General features: G+C 40.4%; 3 protein-coding genes across 10 annotated transcripts in view; 2 read left to right on the top strand and 1 right to left on the bottom strand.

Annotated features, from left to right (window-relative positions):
- The window catches only part of cep104 (centrosomal protein 104), a 50,161-nt gene extending 37,094 nt beyond the window's left edge, over positions 1-13,067 (top strand). For 4 of the 8 annotated variants that reach the window (XM_047371539.1, XM_047371547.1, XM_047371556.1 and 1 more), the window contains 8 exons: positions 558-653; positions 782-866; positions 2,146-2,218; positions 2,454-2,562; positions 2,680-2,818; positions 5,191-5,264; positions 6,823-6,910; positions 10,397-13,067. In XM_047371539.1, coding sequence (XP_047227495.1) covers positions 558-653; positions 782-866; positions 2,146-2,218; positions 2,454-2,562; positions 2,680-2,818; positions 5,191-5,264; positions 6,823-6,910; positions 10,397-10,533 — 801 coding nt within the window. In that variant the 3' untranslated portion in view covers positions 10,534-13,067. The remainder of the gene's footprint in view (positions 1-557; positions 654-781; positions 867-2,145; positions 2,219-2,453; positions 2,563-2,679; positions 2,819-5,190; positions 5,265-6,822; positions 6,911-10,396) is intronic. The other 4 variants (XM_047371564.1, XM_047371534.1, XM_047371518.1 and 1 more) reach the window with 3 other exon arrangements.
- A 186-nt stretch (positions 13,068-13,253) lies between these two features.
- b3gnt7l (UDP-GlcNAc:betaGal beta-1,3-N-acetylglucosaminyltransferase 7, like) lies at positions 13,254-17,056 on the bottom strand. The gene is made up of 2 exons (XM_047371575.1): positions 14,513-17,056; positions 13,254-14,420 (listed from the first exon to the last, which is right to left on the bottom strand). Exon 1 carries the CDS (start codon positions 15,767-15,769, stop codon positions 14,528-14,530), a length of 1,242 nt encoding a protein of 413 aa, XP_047227531.1. The 5' UTR covers positions 15,770-17,056; the 3' UTR covers positions 13,254-14,420; positions 14,513-14,527.
- Positions 17,057-18,938: 1,882 nt separating this feature from the next.
- On the top strand, positions 18,939-26,904 carry c1h1orf174 (chromosome 1 C1orf174 homolog). Its single transcript, XM_047376508.1, has 4 exons — positions 18,939-19,203; positions 23,592-23,663; positions 23,815-24,171; positions 26,137-26,904. Exons 1-4 carry the CDS (start codon positions 19,195-19,197, stop codon positions 26,278-26,280), a joined length of 582 nt encoding a protein of 193 aa, XP_047232464.1. The 5' UTR covers positions 18,939-19,194; the 3' UTR covers positions 26,281-26,904.
- The last annotated feature ends 13 nt before the right edge of the window (positions 26,905-26,917 follow it).

The raw sequence follows: 26,917 nt of genomic DNA, 5'->3' as shown, positions 1-26,917 counted from the left end.
TGACAAAGAGAGTATTCTTTATTGTAAACAGGTAGTAGCCCAAAGAGCAGATAGTAGGTGGGCAGTGAAACTCTTACACTTGCTAGATGGGAGCATTCTTATAAGCTGAACTTGTAGGATGGGTTTCTAGACAAGACCTTGACTATGTCAAAAAAGGCTGGTGAAGTTTGCATGGAATGTAAAGATCATCTGACAAAACCTACTGTCTTCCTCCCTCTTTTAATATTTGGTTATCAAATTCAGATCCAGAAATATTAGTTGATTATACATAATAGGGTTCTTTGGAAAAGTGTTATATCCTCATAATGATTTTTTTTTTGGGAGATAGCACTAACAATAATCCTGACATTATCTTATCAAGTATGCTAAAGTGTAACCTTGGCTCTCTGTTATTGTAACAGAACAATAACATCAAAGTTCTGACATGTTACATGCACATAGTGACACTGCTTTTCAGTTTTGCTACATAAAGGTAGTTTCAAGAGCCCTATAAAGAGCATAGCAAACATGGACATGAATTACACAAACAGGCTAACAGCATGTTCCTTTTCTCTTAGACTTTGAAAAACGTTTTTAGACAGCCACTTGGTCAAAAGGAGAAGGAAGAAATCAACTATCTTCAAAAGCATCTGGCAACCTTGAAAGACATCACAGTAGGTGAAGCTGTCATTGGTCTGCTTTTGCATCAACTCTTCTAAAATTTGCTCATTTGTGTTTATGACTGCTGTCAATTTGAAGGTGGTTGCATGCTCTGACATGTTTGTTTTCCTCTGATGTGTAGGAAAGAGAGAATGAAGGCACCACAGGTGAAACATCCAATAAAGAACAAGACAAAGTTGAGAAATCCTCAGAAGGTGCCACAGCTAGTATGTAAATACTGTTTATTTAAAACAGCAGAAAGAAATCTCATTTCCATCTTATACTATTATAGCATAATATCATTACTGGAGTATGAAGTTTAAAAAAGTGCAAAAAAAGATGGATTTATTAAGAAATTTAAAAAATCAGCAGATGTTTTGTTAGTAGCTCTTTTGTTAGAGGAAATGTTATTTTTTTAAGTGAGGAAATTAAAAAGTTAAGTCTGTACATAAGTCATTCAAATTGTGGAACATGTAATAGTTTGGCCTCTTATACTTCATTTGTTCCTTTAGCATTTTTTACTCACAAGGTTTTATTTGCATAAATTCTCGAAATTAGGCTTATTGTAACAACATATTACAGAGAACTAAGTTCCATTTAGAAGAAATGTAAAAATGTATTAGATCTAACTAAAAACATTTCAATGTATAATAGTTTATTGCAGGATTACTACTTTTATTACTAGCATCTTTTGGATTTAACATTGTACCCCATCACACTATTGTGTGTCAGCATTGCGTTTCATTAGTGTAGGAAGATGTGCTGCAAATATGCTGTACAGTGCAGATAACGTTCCAGTATCACTACTGTATACATTATATATATACTTATACTTTAGCTCGCACAACTTAATCTCTAGGTAAGTCAGATTGCCACAGAGTTTTTTCTATGTGTCAAAATGTTCCACCGCATGAGCATTTCAACTCTGAATTGCCATATATACTATACACATGCACCACTGCTACTGAATTGACACACGTGCTATTCAAATGTCGCAGCAATGACCTGATAACATTGCTTAATCTCATGCTTTGCTACACTATGCAGATGCTCTCTCTGTAGTAAAGACGATTCACTCACCTCAGCTTGCTAAATGCTTGAAGTAGATGACGCAGAGGGGAGGAAAATGAAAATATAAACAAAACGGTCACTCTGCAGCAATGATGTTTTCAAGCCTTTATTTCTGTTAATTCTGATTTTCCGCTTACAGCTACTAAAAACACAACTTTTACAGTTAGAATATTACATCAGACCAATGAAAACAATTACATTTACAAATACAAAAATGTGGGCCTAATGAAAAGTATGTTTAATACCTGCTTAAAGGTTGTTATTTTCAAAAAGTACTTTTAACCTGACAATAGAGCCTCATCGGAACGAATATTCTAATGTACTGAATATGACTGTAGTTCTTAGTTTTTTAAAAGTCTGTACTATTTTTGTTTAGGAACACTTTGAATCACTGGAGTTTTAACAAGCAACTTTCTTGGACCCATTTATCTCCAGGTGTCACAAAAGGGCCTCATAGCAAGACAACTGATTGCATAGATGTACATCAATCCATCAAGTATCTGGATAAGTAAGTACTGTAAAACCCAGTGCTGGCCTGTAAAAATATTAAGAAACAAAACAGATAAAAAAACAATATAGTTGGTGAGTAATAGCTTTTGACATGCTCCAGTTTGCTGTGCTAAAGCTCAATCAGTTCCTTTTGCTGCTTATTTGTTTAATGTAAATTTGGTTAGGGCCTTAGCTTTATGTCACTGATGTTGCGATACAACATGATTTGATAGGATCCCTACAATCTGTTCCAGCATGTGCATTTTCTGTGGTAAAAAAGATGAATCATTGACCGAGGACGGATTAGACCTTCATTACTGGAAACAGTGTCTGATGCTGCGGCGCTGTGATGAGTGTAGACAGGTACATTCATAGGTTTGACACTTGTATTTTTTTTATCTTCTTCAAAGTAAGTTGTTTAACAATCTGTTTTATGACTTCCACAAAGGGCCTCTGTGCACGTGTGTGTTGTGTTCACAGGTAGTGGAGATAGCCAGTCTCACAGAGCACCTGCTGCGGGAATGTGAAAACAGATCCAAGTTTAGCCAGTGTCCACGCTGCTCAGAAGCTGTCCTCACTGAGGTTCTCACTTGTCATGTTCAGGGTTCAAACTGTAACCGTAAGTCGATTTCAGTACTTCACCTGGATGGAAAATCTTTAAAATGTTTCAGGCAAGGCTTTTTTGTAATATCTTATTTGTTCTGCATTCTTTGACTTTGGTTAAAACATATAGATAAAATTACTTTAGGAGAGATAGTGGCATGCATCAATAACCCCAAACATTTAATGATGCTATTTTTTTCTGAAATAAAGGTGATAATAAGTCTGGTATGGCAAGACTAACATAATGAAGGCAATGCAAATGGCCAAAACAAGAAAATTCCACCCAGGTGGCATGAGTAAACCATGATGTCCTAGATCCATTAGGTTTTAACCATCAGACCAGCCTGGATAAGTAGGTGGGCTGTCTGCTCACAGCCAGACTAAAGTCTGCTGCTTAACAGACTTCCTGCCCGTAGCTTGCTAAGTGTAGTTCTAAAGTGGCGTGGAGGCATTCGTTAAGTTTCAACTCCGTTTCAGCTATTACTGTTTGTAGATGAATTTTTTGTGAAACGTGTTGTAGTGATGAGATTATCATGATTAAATCCTGTAATCATCATAATGTGCATATTGTTAAATGGGAAAACCGCTTTTGGTGACAGATCTAAGCACCACCATCTCTTCCTATAAAGTTTATCCTCTGTTAAACATGCATTAAATATTTTAGAATAAAAAAATGATATTCTGCAGAAAACACATAGACAGTTGAAACCAGTCATTTACATGGCTTAGACTGCATAAAAAGACATAGCACATTTTTTCCACTGATTTAAATTAAATCAGACTAATCTTTTCATGTTTGATAACAAAATTATTTATGTTTACTAAATTTGCTAAATGGCTGAATAATGAGGAAAATAATCATATTTTAAGTTAAATCAATTTAGACAGTTAAAACACATTGCCTTAATGTTTGGCACAAATGCCTTTTAAACTTGGATGAAATGTTCTGGGTATCCTTTTGGAAGTTTCTTGCAATATTTTACTGGACTATTCTTCCATTCCTCCTGACAGAACTGATGTAACAATTTTACAACACATACTGTCTATGGAACTGTGGCCGGGGATTTGGGATGGAAATATTATCTTTGTTGCTCTTCAGCCACTTGGTAACTAATTTGGCAGCATGCTTAGGGTAACTGTCCATTTGTCTCCAGGCTGTAATTTCCTGGGTGATTTCTTGACATGTTGCTTCAGTATTCCATATAAGGTAAAGTGCACCAATAACCCCTGCAGCAAAATACCCACAGAACGTGATGCTTCCACTCCCATACTTCAAAGGTGGCATTGTGTTCTTTTTTTTTTTTTTTTTTTTGACCGTGTCCTGTCCGGCAGAGTATTGCTCACAATTGTTGTCTGAGTGCCGAAAAATTGCCCAAGTCAGTACGGCCCTCTGTGGATAATACTTTCTTACTAGCTTCAGTCAGCATTTTCACAAGGCCTTTTGCTTCTTTTTCTGGTGTTAATTTGCACCATTTGCAACATGTTATGTTGTGATTTATCAGAAACAGAACCTGTCTTCTTCCTGAAGGTAGTAATAGCTGGATGTTCATAGTAGGATTAACTTGTTGAGATCCTGATATGTTTGCGGATTTCTTTTTATTTTTCCATGATGTCAGACAAGGAAGCAATGTGAATGCGGAAATGTAACCAAGTATGCCTTCATTACCTCAAATATTGTGAATTAATAATCACATACTTTCAAAGTCTTGATATCAATATCTCAACTTGTTTAATGGATATAATAATCTTAGAGTATGTAAACATTTGACTTCAAGGAAAGTCAGAAGTGTTAGATGTGTCAAAGAAAAACAAATCTAGAACATTCGCTCTCAGTATTCTAACATTCAGCAAGTAGAAATAATTATGGTAATCGCAAACAACCTAAAACAACAAAACCCATCATTATTTCACCATCCTTAGTTTAACAAACATGACCCTGCTTGTGTTTCCTTCCTTGTTTATTGTTTATTTATCAGTTCCTCGAGATGACTGACTCTCTTATTTGTCTGTTTATTTACAGCTAAACCTTGTCTATAACAGTTATTTTCATGCTACAGAGTAGACTTTCTAACTAGTTACTGTCAGCTGAAATTATGTTTGAAAAGCCAGCAAACTTCAGTCCTATAATGAAGAGTAAATGTATGTTCATTCTGTGTTGTAAGCAGACATGTTACATAAATAACATCGGTGAAGCTTTTGCATTGCCTTTAAGCTGAAGTCTTATCTTTTTTCAGGACAAGTTGATTAAATTTGTCTTCTGAGTTAGCTTAGACTGGATTCTCAGTTCTTAAAAAAATATGTTGCAGCGGTTACATTTTGTTTGGATTTCAGTTGCTTTTCAGTATTTGCATAGTTAGTCCGCTTAAACAAATGGTGTTTATGTTCAAGTGCTTATTTCAGGTAAAGGCTCCGTCTCCAACCACTGCCCTTTGTGTCACAGCAACTTTCCACCAGGAGAAGAGGTAAGATTTATTTTAAGCAGTCTGGTAATCCACCAGCAATGGCTTAAACATCTTTGTATGCTAAGACGTGTTTTTTCTTTGTCTTTGCATCAAAAGAAAGAGAGAGAAAAACAGACAAACCATTGTAGTCGGCTTTAGGCACAAACAGGTGTTAGGGTACAACACTGTTATTTTCACAGGCTTTGTTCTTAAAGGTGTGTGTAATAAGGTCCTGGTTAAGAAAATACCATCACATTCTTTACATTTCCATGACTTGTAGAAAACCCAACCAGCAGCTTATAAAATGTGTGGTTACCACTGTACATTACCAGATTTACTTATTCGTCTTTCATAAAACTGAGATGGTTTGGCAGTATATCACATGGTAAATGTTTAATCTGAAGCAGGGCATTGTTTATAGTAAAAACCCATGCCCTTTTTGTGCTTTAATTACTAATGTAAATTCACTGCCTAACAAAGAGAAATAACAATAGTCTCTCCAATCGTATTTCTTTTTGATGCGACTGTCGTGCAACTGACCTGTCAAGCCACCTCAGGATCAATCAGGTTCAGATGGTGGAAACCTAAAAATTAAGAAAAGTACAAATTTGCCGCATGCAGCAGGTTTTTCACATCATGCACAGTTTTTTTTTTTAAGGACAATGCGTTCTCTGAAAGAGCAAATAAATGTGTTCTCTTTCCTGGGGCTACAAGAACAAAGTTCTTTCTGGCCAGAGCATATCAAGAACTTGTATACAGGAAGTTTTCATAGGTCTCTCCCACTGCACTGACACCACACGAGAAAAAAGGTTCTGCACAGAATATTCGTCAAGAACAAGCTACAAGAAGTCCAAAACCAGGGCTGCAAGAACCGAAGGATGCCATTTTGTTCTTGCACCCCTGGAAGGGAGAACGGATTTCTCTGTTATTGCGGAGTATTTATAGGCCCAAATCTTTGGTGGCCGATATGTTTCACTGCTTCTGGCAATATATGATAAATTTGAATTGTTAACTTTCAATTACAAGATGGACCTTTTAGAGTTATGTATTCATGCAAATGCAACAATGGTTTAGAAATAAATAAAAGAAACATAAGTGAGTCATTCTACCTCTTCAGCTATAGTCTGAAGTAAGTAAGAATATTGAGCAGGTGGTTTGCATCTTTTTAAACTGTATTTGTTGTTTGGTTTAAGTGCATCAATGCAAAATGTTGAGTATTAATTAGATTTTGTGTTAAATAAGCTTTGTTATGCAGAGCCTCACATTGTATGTATTGCATGAATGCTTCTGGCACCAAAAAAGACAACCCAGCAAAAAAAAGAGAGAAAAACATAAGAATTAAGACTTGAAAATTCACTTCAGTATCTCATCTCACACAACCTAAAAATAGGGTGCAGAAATTCACAGATTCTCTTTGCTTTAGTGGTGAGTGTAAGCCCAATGAAAGAGGGCACTGTTAATGGGAGGGTGGGCAACCAGTCATGCTTTGACTGGGCCTACAGTCACCTGTGGTTGTCCCAGTCAAGAAGGTTCCTGGTGAAGGAATAAACTCACTGTGCTACTTTTGTCCGTGTTCCAGGCCTGGAAGGCTCACCTCATGGGCAGAGAGGGGTGTAAACAAAACTCACGCAGGACTGCGGTGTCCCAACGAACCCAGCCAGCACAAGGTAAAGCTTTCATCCACCTCCTGCCTACATGGTGTAGTGTGTGAGAGGTATGCAGTTCAGGCCTGTTGGTAAAAATATAACGCTGCACCTTTTCCATTTTGTCCCTTAACACATAAAGTTAACATGATAGCAAGATTAGCTTATCAGCCTTCATGTTTGATGTTTTGTTGGGACTCTTCATTTTGTGCATGTTGTTTTTATTGGCCCAACTTGTTGGTGCTATTTCCTCTTGACTGATGCGGACACACTATTGGTGTTGCATGCTTGAGACTGCAACACCAATAGTGTGTGACTGATGCGGACACACTATTGGTGTTGCATGCTTGAGACTGCAACACCAATAGTGTGTGACTGATGCGGACACACTATTGGTGTTGCATGCTTGAGACTGTAGGGTGATGCTGTAAATAAACCAATATTTCGTAACTTATGTCTACTTGGTTTTAGCAACAGTAATGTGGAACTTATGTGTTCTATATTAACCTCTATTATAAACTCTGTTTTCATTGTTCGTACTCGTACTCGTCGTCTTCCGCTTATCCGGGACCGGGTCGCGGGGCAGCAGACTCAGCAGAGACACCCAGACGTCCCTCTCCCCAGACACCTCCTCGAGTTCCTCCAGGGGGAGCCCAAGGCGTTCCCAGGCCAGCTGAGAGACATAGTCCCTCCAGCGTGTCCTGGGCCGTCCCCTGGGCCTCCTCCCGGTGGGACGTGCCTGGAACACCTCCCGAGGAAGGCGTTCAAGAGGCATCCAGTGTAGATGCCCGAGCCACCTCAACTGGCTCCTCTCGATGTGGAGGAGCAGCGGCTCTACTCCGAGCCCCTCCTGGATGGCCGAGCTCCTCACCCTATCTCTAAGGGAGTGCCCGGCCACCCTACGGAGGAAGCTCATTTCAGCCGCTTGTATACGGGATCTCGTTCTTTCGGTCATGACCCAAAGTTCATGGCCATAGGTGAGGGTAGGAACGTAGACCGACCGGTAAATCGAGAGCTTCGCTTTTCGGCTCAGCTCTCTCTTCACCACAATGGACCGGCACAGTGCCCCCATTACTGCGGCAGCCGCACCGATCCGTCTGTCAATCTCCCGCTCCATTTTTCCCCCACTCGTGAACAAGACCCCGAGATACTTAAACTCCTCCACTTGAGGCAGGAACTCCCCTCCAACCTGAAGAGGACAAGCCACCCTTTTCCGGTTGAGAACCATGGCCTCGGACTTGGAGGAGCTGATCTTCATCCCAGCCGCTTCGCACTCGGCTGCGAACCGCCCCAGCGCATGCTGTAGGTCTTGGCTAGAGGGGGCCAGCAGGGCCACGTCATCTGCAAAAAGAAGAGACGAAATCCACTGGTCCCCAAACCAGACCCCCTCCGGCCCTTGCTGCGCCTAGAAATCCTGTCCATAAAGGTTATGAACAGCACCAGCCCTGCCGGAGTCCAACATGCACCGGGAACAGGTCCGACTTAGTGCCGGCAATGCGGACCAAACTCCTGCTCCGCTCGTACAGGGCCCCTAATAAAGGGCCCCCGATTTCATACTCCTGGAGCACCTCCCACAGGGCAGCACGAGGGACACAGTCGAATGTTTCTCCAGGTCCACAAAACACATGTGGACCGGTTGGGCGAATTCCCATGAACCCTCGAGCACACTGTAGAGGGTATAGAGCTGGTCCAGTGTTCCACGGCCAGGACAAAAACCACACTGCTCCTCCTGAAGCCGAGGTTTGACTATCGGCCGGACTCTCCTCTCCAATACCCTGGCGTAGGCCTTACCAGGGAGGCTGAGGAGTGTGATCCCCCTGTAGTTGGAACACACCACCCCAGTCTGCCAGTCCAGAGGCACTGTCCCCGACCGCCACGCAATGTTGAAGAGGCGTGTCAACCATGACAGCACAACAACATCCAGAGACTTGGTACTCAGGGCGGATCTCATCCACCCCCGAAGCCTTGCCACCGCTGAGCTTTTGAAACAATCTCGGTGACTCCAGCCTGGGTGATGAAAGAGTCCAACCCCGAGTCCCCAACCTCTGTTTCCACCAGGGAAAGCGTGATGGCAGGATTGAGGAGATCCTCGAAATACTCCTTCCACCGCCCGATAATGTCCTCAGTTGAGGTCAGCAGTCTCCCGCCCCCACTATAAACAGTGTTGGCGAAGCACTGCTTCCCCCTCCTGAGGCGCCGGACGGTTTGCCAGAATCGCTTCGAGGCCAACCGGTAGTCCTTCTCCATGGCCTCGCCGAACTCCTCCCAGGCCCGAGTTTTTGCCTTTACCACAGCCCGGGCCGCAGCACGCTTGGCCTCACGGTACCCGTCAGCCGCCTCAGGAGTCCCACAAGCCAACCACAGCCGATGGGACTCCTTCTTCAGCTTGACAGCATCCCTTACTGCCGGTGTCCACCACCGGGTTCTGGGATTGTTCATTGTTCATTGTTCGTGTCGCTGGGAATTAGGAATTAAAGGCAAATTAAAATATGGTTTACATTTTTTACTAAGAACAATCTGACATGTGGTTTGGGTTTGTATTTATTCCCCCTGGGTCGATAATTTGTAGAACTTCCTTTCACTTAACTTTGCACATCAGGAGCCTGAAGTTTTACAAAATAGCTCAAGCTGATCCAGATTGGATGATCTTCCCATCAACTCTGACAGGCTTCTCTGTCCCTGCTGAAGAAAAGCCTCCTCACAGCATGATACTGCCACCACCATGTTTTACTATTGAGATGGTGTGTTCAAGGTGACACATGTTTTGCATGTAGGCCAAAAAGTTCAATTTTGGTCTCATCTGACTAGATCACTCTCTTAAAATATATTTGTTGTGTCCTCTACACCGTTTGTCACAACTTCACTGGACTTCTTTTCTTCAACAAAGGCTTTCTTCTTACCACTATTTAATTAAGGCCAGATTTATGGCCTTAGTGAACTAATGGTTGTCCTCTACACAGATTCTCCCTCCTGGGTTTTGGATCTTTACAGCTCTCCTGGAGTTTCGTTGGGCCTCTTATCTGCTTTTCTAATTGTCTGTCTGGGGTGTTCCTTGGTCTTCATGCAGCTGTGTGTTCACTAATGTTCTGCTAAGGAACCTATGAAGGCTTCATGTAGCAATTGTAGTTGTGTTGAAATTAAATGGCATTTAAGCAGACACTACTAATTTGTTGACTTCTGATGTCATTTAGTGGCTCTTGATTTGATTTAGGGGTGTTAGAGTAAGGAGGTATGCATGCATTTGCATCCCACACATTTCATGCCGATTTTTAAGGAATTTTGAAAACTATGTGTCATGTTTCCATCCCTATCAGATTATACTCCACTATGTGTTGGCCATTCAAATAATATCCAACCTGACAAATGTGCAAAGGTTCTAGGGTTATGTAATACCATCATGAGCTGTTGACTTCACAGAGGCTTCCTGTTTATAGTCACATCATTAGTACTGCTGGCTCCCTGTTATTGTAAGGAAAGGATGGTATTTAGTAGGTGTGTTTGTCTATCCAGGTAGGGCTGCTGGTGGAACAAAGCAGTTGTGGTCGGTCAGAGCTGGAGCTGGAACCAGAACTGGGCCCATGGGCAGAGGCAGTCGGATCCCATCCCTGACACCCATGGCAAGGAGAAATGTAGCAGGAAAGCGCTGAAGTTGGTCGGACTTCATCAGCTAGAGGCGGTACTTAACCAGAAGAAACAAACCCTCCCCCCTCATCTGAGAGTTATCGACAAATCGAGTCCACCTGTTTTTCCAGCTCAAACACCGACTAGCAATATTAAAATAATGCAGCTCAGCCTGGTGTGAAACAAATGCTTCATTTGTATTCGAATATAATGCTGACTCACTCTGTCCTGTCCATAGGTCAAACCTCTGCCATCAAACACCTGTTGGGCCAGTAAATATGGGCGCACTGTGCTGGTAATTGATACATCTTTACAAGGCTTCGGATCTCTTAAGCTCCTTTTATTGCTAACCTCTGTTTAAAGCTGTTGTATTTTGCTTTGAAGGAAAACCTTATATTTTTTTACTGTATAGCTGTTGATACTTTTAATGATGAAGATCATATTGAAAAAAATAAAGCCAAGGTGAGGATGTACTGATTCGTAAGTACATGATGCAGTATTTCCAATTATGCAGCCAGCTGCATGTTTTCAGTACAACATTTCTGCTTATTCCACCTCTACATCTTCCACAATGCAGGCTCTCTGCTGAAAATACAGTTCCACCAAGCTGACACAACACTGATTACATCACCCTGACATTGCTAAGGACATTTGTTGTCCCAGTCTGCTGACTGAACGTTCTGTGTAAGATTGTCAAGTTTCCCATTACGGTAAAACAAGCCATTCAGTGATGCTACAAGTGTGGAGATTTCTTTCTTTTTTTTTATTTAACTTTGTTTTACGGAACAATTGGCACTTTATATACCCATTTCTATGGCGTACAGTTAAAACCATATACAGTATTTACATACACTGGTCTTTTTTTTCTCACTGTCCAGCATCAAACCAGTATACATTTTTTCCTGTTTTAGCTCAACAAGATGACATAAATTGTTTGTTTGCTAAATGGTAGAATAATGAGACAGATTTTTTTTTTATCACTTTCTTCATATTCAGAAGTTTGCATACACTACTTGTATTTTTTTGCCTTTAAACAATGTTGGAAAGCCCAGAAGATGATATCATGACTTTGTAAGCATCTGATAGGTTAATCAATAACATTTTTGTTACCTGAAGGCATAGCAGGGCATGTATTGTAAGGCAACACTTCAATTTTCACAGCTTCCTTGTGGGACATCATAGAAAAACCACAATGAATAAGCCAAGATATCAGGAAGATAATTGTGGACATCCACAAGTATGGATTATCCAGATGTCTGAAGGTGCCACATTCATCTGTTCTAAAAATTATAAGAAGTATAAACAGTATGGAAATATCTGGCTTTCGTACTTTTCTGGAAGGAGACGGATTCTATGTCCCACAAATTAATGTGTTTTGGTGCAAAAACGTTCAAATTAACCCCAGAACAAAAGCAACAAAATCTTGTAAAGATTCTGGCTGAACCTGGTAGGAGAGAGTCTTTGTCCACAGAGAAATGACCCCTGTTTCAACATGGGCTTAAAAGTCACTCTGTGAGGAAGAAGCCATTACTCCAAAATCTGCATAAACTGACAGATTTCTGTTTGAAAATGCACTCAGAGACAATAACTTTAGTTTCTGGAGACATGTCCTATGGTCTGATGAAAGTAAAATTGAACAATTTGGCCATAATGAATATTGTTACATTTGCAGGAAAAAGGGTGAAGCTTGCAGGCAGGAGAACACTATTTTATTCAGTCTATGCAAATATCTAGTTTGAACTATAGATAGATAGATAAATGCTCACTTCTGTACAATTTTAAACCTGTCTTTGTAAAGGCATCAATACAAGCGGAAGGATCAGGCTACAGGCTGAAATCTTTACTCCGTGGCAACATTGCAGACAATTCTTCCTTCCAAAAGCAATTCCCAACCTGCCTAAGCTTTATTGTCACCATCAGTGAGCCATCTGCATTCATTTTTTCCTATTATTGCTATTTCTTTACACTGTATACAGGAATGAAGTAGCACTTTACCAAAGAAATTATAACGATAAATACAGTAATTATTTCCCTGAAAATTGCCCAGTGACAATCTCACAAGTGAAATAAAGATAGATGGTTGCATTAGACCTAACGTTGGCACAGTTAGAGGACTGCTAAAAATATTAAGGCATCTGATTTATTTCCTCTTTTTCTAACGTACAAATTTTAAGAAGGGGCCAGTTAAAACACATCGGAAAAAAAGTGTCCGAGAGTATTTGTGAACATGAAGACTGGCCTAAAAATGCTCTCAAACATGTGTATTCTTAGACTGTAGTTTTTGTTCCTGTTGCAGCTGTTTCTCTAATGTCAGAGATGGGTAACACCAGAGCAAACACTGAACAGCTGCTGCTGCTTGATACGATATATTATATTTGGTTTCTAACAGGGCTTTGTGTTTGATGTTTAATGTGCTTCTCCTGCGAGATCATAGTAACCGTGGGCTTTTCATGGTGCTTTCTGTGCACTGTAGTCAATATTTTTTATCACGTTTGCATAAAGTAGCTATTTTTCGGTGACAATGTTTTTGTATGTGTAAAATAAAGCTGGCTCAAACGAGTTAGAGATGACTAAATGTCTCTGTTTCAGGCAAAAACAGTAACTGACTGGTAGTTAGCTACACTGAAATAAAGGAGGAATTTATCTTCTTGTCTGTAAAGCTTCAGATCTTATTGTGTTTTGCCAAATCACAGCCAGGATGTTGTCCAGACATTGCCGGTTAATCAAATAATGACACCAGCCATGGTACATTTACAAAGGGACTATGGGAGTTCAGTTTTATTTACAACAAATACAAGAATAATTTGCATTAGCCCTTGTTTCTTTGGTTTTGGGCCTTCTTTCTGTTAAACAAAATAATGATCTAAACCATAAACAACATATTGACACCAAAAAGATTTTCAGAGATTTTTTTTTTCTTACAATACATTGTAAAATAATCACATAACCATAACTGTAGCTGTTCGTTCTTTGCTGTAACCCCATAAAGTCCCCTCTGCAGTTACAGTCAGGCATGGGCCGGGTAGCCGTATCAAATTATACCAAGATTATGATCTCAAGAACACAACGGTTTAGCATATGCTAACATTTATAAATCAAACTCTCCTGATGATTTCAAATCGTTTAAATGAGATGGCAGAGAGTAAAGACGTGTCTTCAGCTGTATGAATAACAGAGTAGCAATTCAGTGCCCTTCCCCCACATGTTTCTGTGCACTGCTGGTCAGCCAAGACAAATTCAACATTTTGGAAATGTTTCTATTTGCAGAAAATTAAATAAATAAATAAATAAATAAATAAAAGGATAATTTAGGTGATGAAACAAAAGGAGAGCCAGCTAGCAATCACTCGCCACTCTTTTTGAAACTGCATTAAACAGGTGTCCTATTGTGTCCGATAAGCAAGCAGATTACAAACCTGTTGCTTGGTGTTGCCAGTGTTTTAAATTTTAAATTACATTAACTGTAATAATTATCATGTGGTAGGAGAAGGAATAATTGTTGATTTCCTGGTTTAGATTAATGCAAATATTTCAAATTAGACATTAATAGTTTAATATTTTTGTATAAATACTGTAATACTTAAGATCATCATGCCATTCGAATCTCATACCGACCCATGCCTAGTCTTTAGTCCTGAAATTAGAAAAATAACATCTGCCTCAGGGGAACACCTGAACTAAAAAGTCAAGTTTTAACCTACATATTCAAACAGTATACCCCCAAAATCTAAAATGAAGTGTGATTATATGATTGTGCATGGCACAAACTGAATTTAATAAACGTCCATGTTTGATCTAAGTAGTTGGAGCTTTAGTGGTTTTACAGATTACAAATCATCAACAAAATGAGGTCCATTTATAGTCCAAACTGTTCGTCCATCTTTAGAGCAGTTTTATCCGACATGCAGACAATCTAGTGAAGAATTAAAAAAAAAAAAAAAAAAACACACTTCAGACGCTGCGACTTCATAAAATGTACTGATCAACTAAAAGTGAATTTCATACCCTACTGGGTGTCCGTTATATGGAGGTCCGTTGTGCGCAAACCAGGTCCTTGTTGTGCACTATGCGCCACATGCGGAGCAGCTCCTGCGCGCTCAGTTTGTGCACCACGATGAGGCTCTTATAAAAGCACGGCTCCCTGTTCAGGGAGCTCGCCTTGTGCCTGGTAATACCGAAGGTCCTGAAGGCCGAGTGCAGCTCCGGAGCCACGTTCAGCTTCTTTAAACACATCCCTAAAAACACGTCGTCGATGGGGTACAGCTCCACGTCCTCTGAGACCGCGAAGAGCCTCCTGGCCAGGTTGGAGGACATCACGAACCCCCCACCTCCCACATAGGGCGGGTATGGCCGGTCGTAGAGTTCTTTAGGTATGTAGTATTTGCTCTGCCGGTTCCGGATGGGGATCGCCTTGGAAATAGTGTCCCCCACAAATAAGTCGACATCTTTGCGCTCCTGCTCTTTGAAACCAATGAGCTCCAGCAGGTTGTGTGTGTTCACGAACACGTCGTCATCTCCTTTGAATATGAACTTCACTCTGGGACAATAGATGTTGAACCACTTGAGGAAGTTGACCTCCTTGAGGGTCAGGTTGAAGAAGGTGTCCATGAAGTCCCACTGCAGGATGTCTTTGTAGATCTGATCCTCGTACTCGATCAGTTTCTGGAGGTTCTTTGTGTCTTTACCTGTTATCGGAGTTCCAAGTAAAAATAAAGTTTTGATCTTCTTTCCATCCACTGTAATCTCCTTGCCCCAGGTTTTGCGCACGGCTTCCCGCCGGTCGTGCTGCTCGATGACGGACTTGATCACCATGAGGAGGTGCACCTCTCCATCCGCGCATTTTTCCGGGTGGTTGATGAGCATGGGAAAGTACCTGCAGTGTCTGTGCAGAACAAACTGGTGAAATCTCGGGTCCAGGCGCCGGAACCAGTCCTGGTTCTTCACCGATTCGTCCTCACTGCAGTTGAGAACCTGTGCGTCCCAGCTGGTCGGGGTCCCGTTGGATACCCGCTGCGAGTTCACTGTGTTGCTTGGCGTCGCGGCGTTTAGTCTCCAGAAATTAGACCGCACAGGCGCCTTGATGGATGGAAAACAGTCCGAGCCGCACCAGCTCGGCTCCTGTGCGTGTTTGGTCCCCACTGCGTCTTTTTCCGAAAGTCTCAGCTTGAGAATCATCAGAACAGACGCGAAGATCAGGGACAAACTCAGCAGGGACTTCACCAAACCGGCCCGCTTTCTCCTAAAAAAGGGATCCATGTCCATCACCGTGGCGCCCCGGGACCCTCAGATGCTGGACGTTTTGCATTCATACTGTTTCACAGCTGTGCGTCCTAGTGGAAACATCCACCACCTCCTATCCTTATGCGCACAGGCGGCACTGAAGTCGTTCCTCTGGGGGCCACTTCAGCCCGTGTGGATAGTTGTCACACATCACTTCTTACTGTGGGTGAAAAAAAGAGACGTATGGCTCCCAGTCGGTGTCCGGCTCGATTTTAGCCTCTCCGCAGACTGGAAGCCTGTTGCAGGACCGCCTCACCCAAATATCTCCACCCCCTGATGTTCCCACCCTGATCCAGCAGGTTATTCATTTCTTAATCATCAGGTATCTGACACGTCACGTTGGTGCCTGCATCGACTTATTTTCTGATAATCAGCGTAAATGAACTAAGAAGAGTCAGAAATGCTCCATGAGGTTATGAGAGAAGACAACAAGCAACAGAATCATAAATATACTGTAGTTTACAGTTCTGACCATAAGCGAAGTGATGAATAATGTATATTTATCCATTCTGACCAGATTGGGTTCTGGAAGTGCAGATTGGATCACCTCGCAACAGTTTGTGTGATTACCTTGAGATCATTGATCTTTAGAGCTCTTTAATCTGCTGCAGACCTGGGCCTTTTCCTCCAGCTGTGTGCCAGAAACCATTGTTGTACAATACGATAAATTAGATGACCTCCTGACTGCACTGAGTGATAATAATCTATGTCTTTCAGGTTCTTTGAGTGGTTTAAAGCATATGTCTCTATACGGGAATACATTTAATACGTAAAAGCATTTTTAGAATTGTTTAAGTATTTTTTGTTACTGATAAAAGACGAGAACAATATGGAAGAGCTAGCACAACTAAACTTAATAGAGTGAAATAAGTTTTCAATTCTTTATTTTATTGTCTTTGTTGCACTAGTATTTTTATGTGTTTTATTAAACTGTAAAATTAAAGTATGATATTTTGCATGTTCGAAGGTTTCTTATTATGTGCCTCAGGGGTGTAGTTTTTGGGTTTGTTAAACAGTTGCGGTATTTTGTGAGAAATCAATTTTTTTTTACTCCTGTAGTTTGTTGCTTTTACGTTTCTGTTGTTCGAAATATTGTATTTTTTGTGCTTTTAAAAATAAATATGCTGGGAAGTGTTTGGTAGCAAATTTTGTAGTTTTAGGCTGGGATTTCTGATTGTTTTCTTTTTTGGTTGTTGACATGTTTCGGGAAATGGGTTGAATCTTGTATCACGTGGGTTCTCTTTATTAAGGCTTTTAGTTTCTATCTTCTATGTTTTATCTAATTGTTTTGTCTGATACATCGGCTAGATAATGCGAAGTGTTAATCAACCCAGCATTTTCATAAACTTTAAGTTTACATAAAGTACACATCTATATTTATTTTGGCAAACACACAACCATCATCAACCAAAAAGAAACAGGAGCGATGGAAATGAAGGTCCTCTTGCGCCCTTTAGTGGATATGTATGGGAATTACACTGCTCTGTCTGAGCATGACTAAAACCTTCCGACGCAAACCTCTGGGCTAAGAACGCTGTCAAAAACAATGTGTATGTAAAGACGGAAATGTGTGCATATTAGTCAATAGTTGTGCATAAGTAAAATCCAAAAGAGGTATTGTACATTTTCTCTATAAGAATACAAAATGTTACAGCTTCAAGAAATTACAAACACAAAGTACAAGTTTACAGTTATGGTTTATTGTTTATGAATACAATATGCTATAACAGTTTGTGAATACGATTTATTTTCTATGAGAATACAAATTATTATACATCATTGTATAACTCCACCCACCATATTCTCTGTTTTAGTTTTGTATTTCATAAAAATAAGAACAATGCTTTATTTATAATACTCTTGATTTATTTCCCCCTATCTCCCCTCTGTTCCTAATATTCCTTTAAGACTGAATTATCTCCCATTACCTTTTTCCATCATACAATCCCGGCACTACGTTTTTCTGCGGTGAGGAGTGTGACAGCGCATGCGCAACACGAATCGACAAACTGTGCTCCACTAACCAGCCTGAGATCACGTGACACCAAGTCGCTGATGTAAATTCGTATTCTCATAGAAAATAAATCATATTCACAAACTGTTATAGCATATTGTATTCATAAAGAATAAACCACAACTGTAAACTTGAACTTTGTGTTTGTAATTTCTTGAAGCTGTAACATTTTATTTTGTATTCTTATAGAGAAAATATACAATATTTTACTTATGCACAACTATTGACTAATATGCACACATTTCCGTCTTTACATACACGTTGTTTTTGACAGCGTTCTTAGCCCATACAAACCGCCCTCTGACTGTTCTCACAGGTTAAAGCACTTACCTTCACAGTCAGCTTTAACTGTAACACATGATGAACATCTAACATTTATAGGTACTTAGTAATAGGTACTTGGCAGAAACTTTGCAGATTTTTGGTTTGCATAAAGAAGCGCCAAATTTACTTTCAACGCTCCCGCAGTCCCGGAGGGGTCGCTCGGAGTTTTCCCCTGTCTCTTTCGTGGTTTTCCCACAGCCCGGGCTGCAGGGAGCCCTCCACATCACGTTTCCGACCATTACCCTGGATTTTTGGGTCCTGTGGGGGCCCCGCGTGTAGTTCTTTCTGGCGCCTCTCGTGACGTCGGCCTCACTCTGTACTAGTGTTAGTCAGGAATAAAAAGATAGACTCTCATGGACTTTACGTTTAAAAGCTAAAGTTAGTATGGTTTTAATTATTTTAAACAACGAGGATGGTTTTATAATCAGCCAATGCGCATTTAAAACATCCGTTTTAGTTATAACATTTCAGAAAAAAACAACCCTAACAGCAATTTAGTATTTACTAATAAATGTAATATTTTTACGTAGTATGCCGCTCGACCCCTCAGAGTAAAGTCCTAGTTGGTAACGTTAAGTTTTACGTTAGTTTTCGTCCACTACGTCTACAAAAAACAGACGCTGCGTTCCAACATGTTACCTCGTACCTCATCTTTATTTCGTCTTATAACGTACCTAAGAACACACTTAGTTTTTAGGCTTAACAGCGGTTCTGAATGCGGGTTAAGTTGACATTTTCGTGATATGTCTGCAACTTCTCGACTCAAATTAAAGAAAAAAGCTATCAAACCCTACGTAGTGTACTTCGTAGTGAACGAGGGAAGAATCTGAACGCAGCCAGGGAGTACGCTACAGTGACAGTACAGGGACGCAGTGACCTCAGCTTGAACCTGGCAGCAGGAAATACACGGTGAAGGCGGCGGTTCAGACGCGGACAGACAAGCAGAGACGTCGTCGGTGGCATAGTTCGTCAATTTTCCACAGCCCGGTATTGGCTAAAAGCTGCCATTTAGCCTCAAAGCTAACAACGAGCTAGATATTTGGAACCGCAATAACGCCGGCGGCGAACCATGCATAAGGTAAGAGTGTAGCTAACCGACCGTGTTATCAACCCTGTAGCCTTAAGGCTTAGAGCTGTTTTTAGACGCGTTGTTGTTAAATTAACACCATTAAGACTTGGGATTTATAAACCGATATGTTCTTGGAGTAAAGACTGGTGACAGAATGCGCTGCCTGATAACATTGTTGGCGAATGCTAGACAAACACGTCTCGATGGAAAAAATATTCGGTATTCACAGGAGAACTAGAGCTCTGGATGTGGAAATATCCGGCTAGAGGTTTGATTGTACAGTTCTGTTTCTTTAAAAAATGCTCCAGATAAAATATCCCACAGTTTCTGTATATCTGTCTCATAGTTTGTGTTATCTAAAAATAGTGATGATGTCGTGGGAAAAGTGAACTAAAACCTGACCATACAAAAACCAAAACTGAACCCCGTTTCCTACAGTTATTCCTGTGGAGGTGAACATATCCCATAGTTAGTAAACTAGGACGCTCTGAAGAAGCCCCCCGTTCTCATTGTTTCCCAATATGTATGTGACTTAGGGAAGAACAAAAAAGAATATACTAAATATGCTTTTCAAAACTAAATATATGGAATTTATAGTGTATTTAGATTTTTGGCCAAGTGCCGCTAAGATCCTAATGAAACATGGTATACAGGTTTTCCAAAATAAAAGACTTTAGATATACTTCAACCATGTAGTGTACTGATGATCAGAATGACTACAACCGTACTAGGTGAGCTAACATTTAATATTTAATTAATTTAATTTTTAAGTTATTTATGATCATAATACATCATGATGTACAAAAACTAGACATAGTAGTGTTTTTTTTTTCTGGTAATGTATTCAGCAGTTGTAATAGTATATTTTAAACAAAGACTTTGCCATTTCTTTCCTATTTTTGGCTTTTTGAAAAGAACTCGCATATCAAACAGCTATGATGGCAAAATATTCTAAATCTTATAAAAATACTTATTCAGATTTTTTACGCTGATTTTCGGCAATTAATAGGCTTAAAAAATGTATTGGAATACTTCAAACTGGACATTGACTTATTGTTATGGGGCTTTAAAAATGAATGATTACCTGAATAATATTTAGGTATGTGAGTGTATTTGCAAGCCCAGCTCCTTTCCCTTCGTTTCCTAGTGTGCCTCTGACTAATCTAAGGGCATTTTCACACCCATAGTTGGTTTACTTTGGTCCCAATCAGTTGTTGAGTTTGGTAACTTGTAACGTTTTCCTGTGGTTCAGTTTATTTTCCCACGGGAAAAACTCCAAGCGGACCAAAAACTGTGACTCAAACCATGCTAGAACATGTACAGGTCCTTCTCAAAATATTAGCATATTGTGATAAAGTTCATTATTTTCCATAATGTCATGATGAAAATTTAACATTCATATATTTTAGATTCATTGCACACTAACTGAAATATTTCAGGTCTTTTATTGTCTTAATACAGATGATTTTGGCATACAGCTCATGAAAACCCAAAATTCCTATCTCACAAAATTAGCATATTTCATCCGACCAATAAAATAAAAGTGTTTTTAATACAAAAAACGTCAACCTTCAAATAATCATGTACAGTTATGCACTCAATACTTGGTCGGGAATCCTTTTGCAGAAATGACTGCTTCAATGCGGCGTGGCATGGAGGCAATCAGCCTGTGGCACTGCTGAGGTCTTATGGAGGCCCAGGATGCTTCGATAGCGGCCTTTAGCTCATCCAGAGTGTTGGGTCTTGAGTCTCTCAACGTTCTCTTCACAATATCCCACAGATTCTCTATGGGGTTCAGGTCAGGAGAGTTGGCAGGCCAATTGAGCACAGTGATACCATGGTCAGTAAACCATTTACCAGTGGTTTTGGCACTGTGAGCAGGTGCCAGGTCGTGCTGAAAAATGAAATCTTCATCTCCATAAAGCTTTTCAGCAGATGGAAGCATGAAGTGCTCCAAAATCTCCTGATAGCTAGCTGCATTGACCCTGCCCTTGATAAAACACAGTGGACCAACACCAGCAGCTGACACGGCACCCCAGACCATCACTGACTGTGGGTACTTGACACTGGACTTCTGGCATTTTGGCATTTCCTTCTCCCCAGTCTTCCTCCAGACTCTGGCACCTTGATTTCTGAATGACATGCAGAATTTGCTTTCACCCGAAAAAAGTACTTTGGACCACTGAGCAACAGTCCAGTGCTGCTTCTCTGTAGCCCAGGTCTGGGGAATGCGGCACCTGTAGCCCATTTCCTGCACATGCCTGTGCACGGTGGCTCTGGATGTTTCTACTCCAGACTCAGTCCACTGCTTCCACAGGTCCCCCAAGGTCTGGAATCGGCCCTTCTCCACAATCTTCCTCAGGGTCCGGTCACCTCTTCTCGTTGTGCAGCGTTTTCTGCCACACTTTTTCCTTCCCACAGACTTCCCACTGAGGTGCCTTGATACAGCACTCTGGGATCAGCCTATTTGTTCAGAAATTTCTTTCTGTGTCTTACCCTCTTGCTTGAGGGTGTCAATAGTGGCCTTCTGGACAGCAGTCAGGTCGGCAGTCTTACCCATGATTGGGGTTTTGAGTGATGAACCAGGCTGGGAGTTTTAAAGGCCTCAGGAATCTTTTGCAGGTGTTTAGAGTTAACTCGTTGATTCAGATGATTAGGTTCATAGCTCGTTTAGAGACCCTTTTAATGATATGCTAATTTTGTGAGATAGGAATTTTGGGTTTTCATGAGCTGTATGCCAAAATCATCCGTATTAAGACAATAAAAGACCTGAAATATTTCAGTTAGTGTGCAATGAATCTAAAATATATGAATGTTAAATTTTCATCATTACATTATGGAAAATAATGAACTTTATCACAATATGCTAATATTTTGAGAAGGACCTGTAGTCTGTTTGTTGGTCAGATGTATTTGGAGCGGGAGAACCAAATAAAATACAGGAAGGAGTCATGTTCCGACCTAGTAGAAAACAGATCATATCAGTGTGTTTCTGGGTACTATTTCAGGAAAAATGATCTGAGAAGTGATGCTGAATGATTTTGAGAAATCATCTTGAAACTTTCATGCAGCTTTATGAAAAAAATGCAGTCTTTGTTTATTAGTTTGTTTATCGCATCCCACAATGCAACATATATCTGGCTTCGGCTCAAACGTGCAGCATTCTCCTGGTAGCTGTGTGTCGGCTCAAGTTCACATCACAAACGACTCACTCTAGAGTTGGTTTGAAACCATACCGAGACCACCTCCTTTAAACGGTCACGGTGTAATTGTTTTTGTCTGGTTTCAATTGATGGTTGATTAACAGGGTTTTGCTGAACTGCAATCGTCTGAGGTGTGTTAGATAAACATTTAAAACCTGCAGGGCAGTGTGCCTTGAGGACCAGGGTTGAAAAACATTGCCCCAGACCTAAGAAAGCTTGGGCTGAAGGCTACAAATTAGGGGCTAGAGGTGAAATGGGATTCAGCACAAGTGTTTGAGCAGGAAATTATTTCCATATACCAGTAGCTCCCACAGTTTGGGTATGACCCTCACTGGAAGTCATGAATCATCAAGTCTTTGTTCTTAAGATCATCTTCAGAAACCAAACCATTAGTAGCTAGTTCCTGCATTCCCAGCTGCATTCCTCCGCTGTCTTGTGGGTTAGAAGGTTTGAGAACCTCTGCTATAAACTCTCCAGTTAGTTTTTTTCCACAAAGCATCCTGTAGCAACAATACCAGGGGGATTGAAAGTATGCCTTTTATTTCTTTGATTTGGACGAAGATTTTTGCTCATCTTATGCAAATCACGAAAAGTACAATTTTTAACAATTGGAGCATTCAAAGGCTCCACCTTAGTAGCAGTGGTTCTTCTAACTAGCCCTACGTTCTGTTTACTTTGTTTTTATCTCAGAGGAACCAGAGTCATCTAAAAACATACACACACTCGGAGAGAAATCTTGAGGGCTGGAATCAGGTCTAACCCTCAATGTTTACTGATTTGGGCTTGCTGACAGAGAAGAAATGTGACTAAAACAGTTTGCGTTTTGCAGATGTTGACAGTAGATGCTGAGAAACCACTATCCATCACATATAGCTGGCTGCTTTTGTAAGCCACTTATAATCCAGTGGCAAAACCAGTGTTTGACCCTAACCTGATGCATCAGTAATTGCAGTAGAGTAACATATTCCTTAAGATCAATTTAAAGACAGTCAAGTTGGGGGGAAAATGCCTATTAATCTGAAGGTAATCTACACTGCCAGGGAGGCTTTGTGAAAATGTGCTGAATAGCTGCAGCTCTCAGGGATCTACAACAGTGGCATCTCGGTAGACTGAAGCCAAACCCTTTAACTTCGTAGTCGCTATGTTGAAATGGTCACTGGGAATTAAACAACTTGTGTTTTGTTGGTTCTTCAGATGCCTGGCCAACTTGATAACCTGAAGTCCAGAAAGAGGAAGAGCAGCTCTGAGGTCAGAGTCTCCAGAAAGGTTTGTTTTGCACGTCTTTTGACCCGATTGTTTTTTTTTTTTTTTTATTTGAGAAAAGTAAAATTATGTTAAGACTGATTTCTTGGATGTCCTGCTAAACCAGACTGTTTCTGACTAGTTTGTGCCGATCTCTCTGTATCTTTTACTACAGCTTTCTGATTCAGGGAAGAAAAATCGTAAAAGTCAGAAGTTGCACTCAACAGATGAAAGTTCAGCACTGAAGTCCTCAAAATCCTCAGATAAACTGTCTCGTATCAGCTGTGAATGCCACGAGGCAGCTGACAGGAGGAGGTGTTCAGGTTCACCAGAGCTCGAAGGTCAGGAGGGGAAAGAAAACGAGCTGAAGTCAGAGCAGGAGGTCAGCAGCTGCAAAGCTAACAGCGTCTTGGAGGAACAGGCTTCTGAATGTATGGAATCTGAAAACAACAGTAGAATCGTATTCCCAGATGACGACAGTAATCAAATCCTTCCTGTGGAGCAGTTCTTCGGAAACCTGGACATTGTACAGGTGAGGTGTTGTGGTCTTCCTAAGCCTTACTAAGGCTGAATCAAGGTGTTTATATTGTTGACAGATGTTTTTATTCCAAGTCAGAAAGCCTTAAGTGCAACATGAACGGCTCCAGGTCAGTTTGCCCCTTCGTCAGTTTGTACCAACACGTTTCCTCTGTTGCTATCACCACTTTGTAGTGATGCACATAATCATTGAGTATCAGTTTGTTTTTGTGCTTACACAGTTCCTGTAGGGGCTTACAAAGCCTTAAAAAGTCCCAAATCTTATTATTCATTAATAATAATTAAAAACAAAAGTCCTTAAATAGTCCTGAAATGCTCTAGATATGATATACATAACTCTCAAATTGCCTTTTTTTAGGTCTTAAATGTGTCCATTTGTTCATTCAATTCTTGTTCCATCCATTTGTTTTAATTATTTTTGGAGAAATACATAACTTTGAGATATTCTTTCATTCCTTGTTGTGTTGTTCTGGCTGAGGAATTGCTGCTTTGACAAAACTACAAAGCCCTTGACCCAAAACAATAAACTCCCTGTTGGAAGAAATTAAAGCCAGAAATTCAGGCTTTCCATGAAACACCTGATACAGTTTTCCCTTCAAAACTGGCTTTTTATAGTTTCTTTAGGCAATTGAAGACTAAATATTCTTGTTAACCACTAGTGGCTCATTTTACATTTAAACAAATATTTGAAAAGATTTGGCTTTAAAAAAGTAGGGATTTTAGAATTTATCTAAAACCTTTGCCAACAACTGGTATGGAGATTATTGGAAAGAAAACTTGGTGAAGGCCTTGATTCTTGTTGAACCTAGAAGGGAAAAGGAGTCATAAGCCAGAGCTTAAATAGATAAAGTTAAATAAAATTTTGCTGAATGTATTAAGCAAATTAAAGAAGTGACTTTTTATTGATCCATTTAAGGTAGGCCTGAAATTAGAATTTTTTCCCCTGTTTATTCCAGTTGAATCTGTCATAGTATGACAGATTATCACACCTGATGACAGTTAAATAACACAGAGACCTCTGGCCTGTAGATATTGCAGAGCCACATTTCTGTACTGTACATTGTGAGCAGATTCCTGTTTTAATCGATTCTTCTGGACCTAGACGTGTTTATTTATTATAAAGGGAAAAGCCACCTTTGCACCTGTCAATTAAACATATTTTAGTTTGCAGTGTTGTGTTTGTGATCGTTGTCATGGACACCTCTGCTGTACAGTAACAGTGAAAGTGCAACGATAACATTCCTGACAGGACGACATACAGATGCCTTTTGAAGGATTTTCTGCATCACCTGTTATACAAACAAAACGAGCGCTGAGAATATTATTGACATTAAATGACTGTGGTAAAAAACGGTAGCGCTTGAAAATATATTCATCCAGAAAATGATAAGACATCTAATCGCGGTCTGATCACCCTCTCCTGACAGAGATTTCTGCAGAGTATTTGCGATCCAACATCTCTAAGCTCATGCAGAAAAGATCATGCCACTTCTGACACTTTCCCTGTGGCAGATCTCAGCAAAAACGTAGACCAAACCCAGGATTAGTTCAATAAACCCTGCTACCAAAAACTCGGGGTATGCACATACTTACCCCAGAATTTACTCTGAGCCCTCACTAACCCTGCTTTCTGAAATGGGCCCTGGTGGATGCTGGGGTGTCTATTTATGTAGAGTGAAATCATTACAAGTTCATTAATAAAACAGAATAAAGATTTAAAAAGATGAAACATTAATGAAAGAAGTTTTACATGGAACAGAAGCGGTATCGTTAAATCTTTAAAGGTTCACATCAGCAACCTTCTCTAAAATCAGTCACAAACTCCGCTGTGACTCAAACACTGTATTCCTGATGACATAACAGATTTGTGTACTGGTGTGACCTGCACTGATGCAGTGTCATAAGGACAGGTGTGTTGAGCTAAAACTGTTATATGCTACATAAATCTCTGTTCCTGCAGGACTTTCCTCAGAGATCACCCGCTACTTCTCCCAGCGCTCGCAGGAAGGAGAGGAGCCGGCATTACTACGCACAGGAAGACAGCGATGGCGAAGAGATGAGCCACGGCAGCCTTCAGCGAGATGATGAAGCTGGCACTTGGTGACCAGCTAGTTAGAACAGAACATCATCATCCCAGCACTCTGGAAGAAGCAACCACAAACTACCTGCATTCAGTCAGTTCTCTTTATCTGTCCAAGTCTCCCCACCATCACTGATGTGAGAATAATGAAGGAGGTATAGTGGTACTGGCTGTCACAATCAAATAGTGCTCAAATTAGTGGTGTTTCTAGCTGCGTCTTCACTGATGGCATCTGGTCTGATACCGTAAAGACTTTCTGCTGTTTTCTCACATGCCAACATGCACTAAAAGAAACTTAATCTACAAGCCAACACACAAGTGCATTTTAAACTGTGTATAGATTAATGTATACTCAAATAGATCAGTCCTCAGTTGTAGACTACCTTTTTCAGAGGTCTCGAATATTGTTGCAGATTTCCTGTTATTGTGGAGCCCTGACCTGGTGATACAGATTGTTGCCAATTCAGATTTCTCTTCCAGAACTATAATAAACAGCATTCAGAAAATACATTTTACTGACCTTCCTTCCTCTGACTATTTTTAAACATCTTAACGAGACTAAAAATTGCAAACGCTGAGGTTTCCTTCTTCAGTAATGACTCCCATCCTGAAGAGTGTTATTGTTAGCATGGCCTTTTGTTGCATTCACTGATGGGAGGGA

The sequence above is a fragment of the Girardinichthys multiradiatus genome, chromosome 1 (assembly GCF_021462225.1).
Source record: "Girardinichthys multiradiatus isolate DD_20200921_A chromosome 1, DD_fGirMul_XY1, whole genome shotgun sequence".
In the NCBI taxonomy this organism is placed as follows: domain Eukaryota; kingdom Metazoa; phylum Chordata; class Actinopteri; order Cyprinodontiformes; family Goodeidae; genus Girardinichthys; species Girardinichthys multiradiatus.
This window is presented reverse-complemented; position numbering and strand designations above follow the sequence as displayed.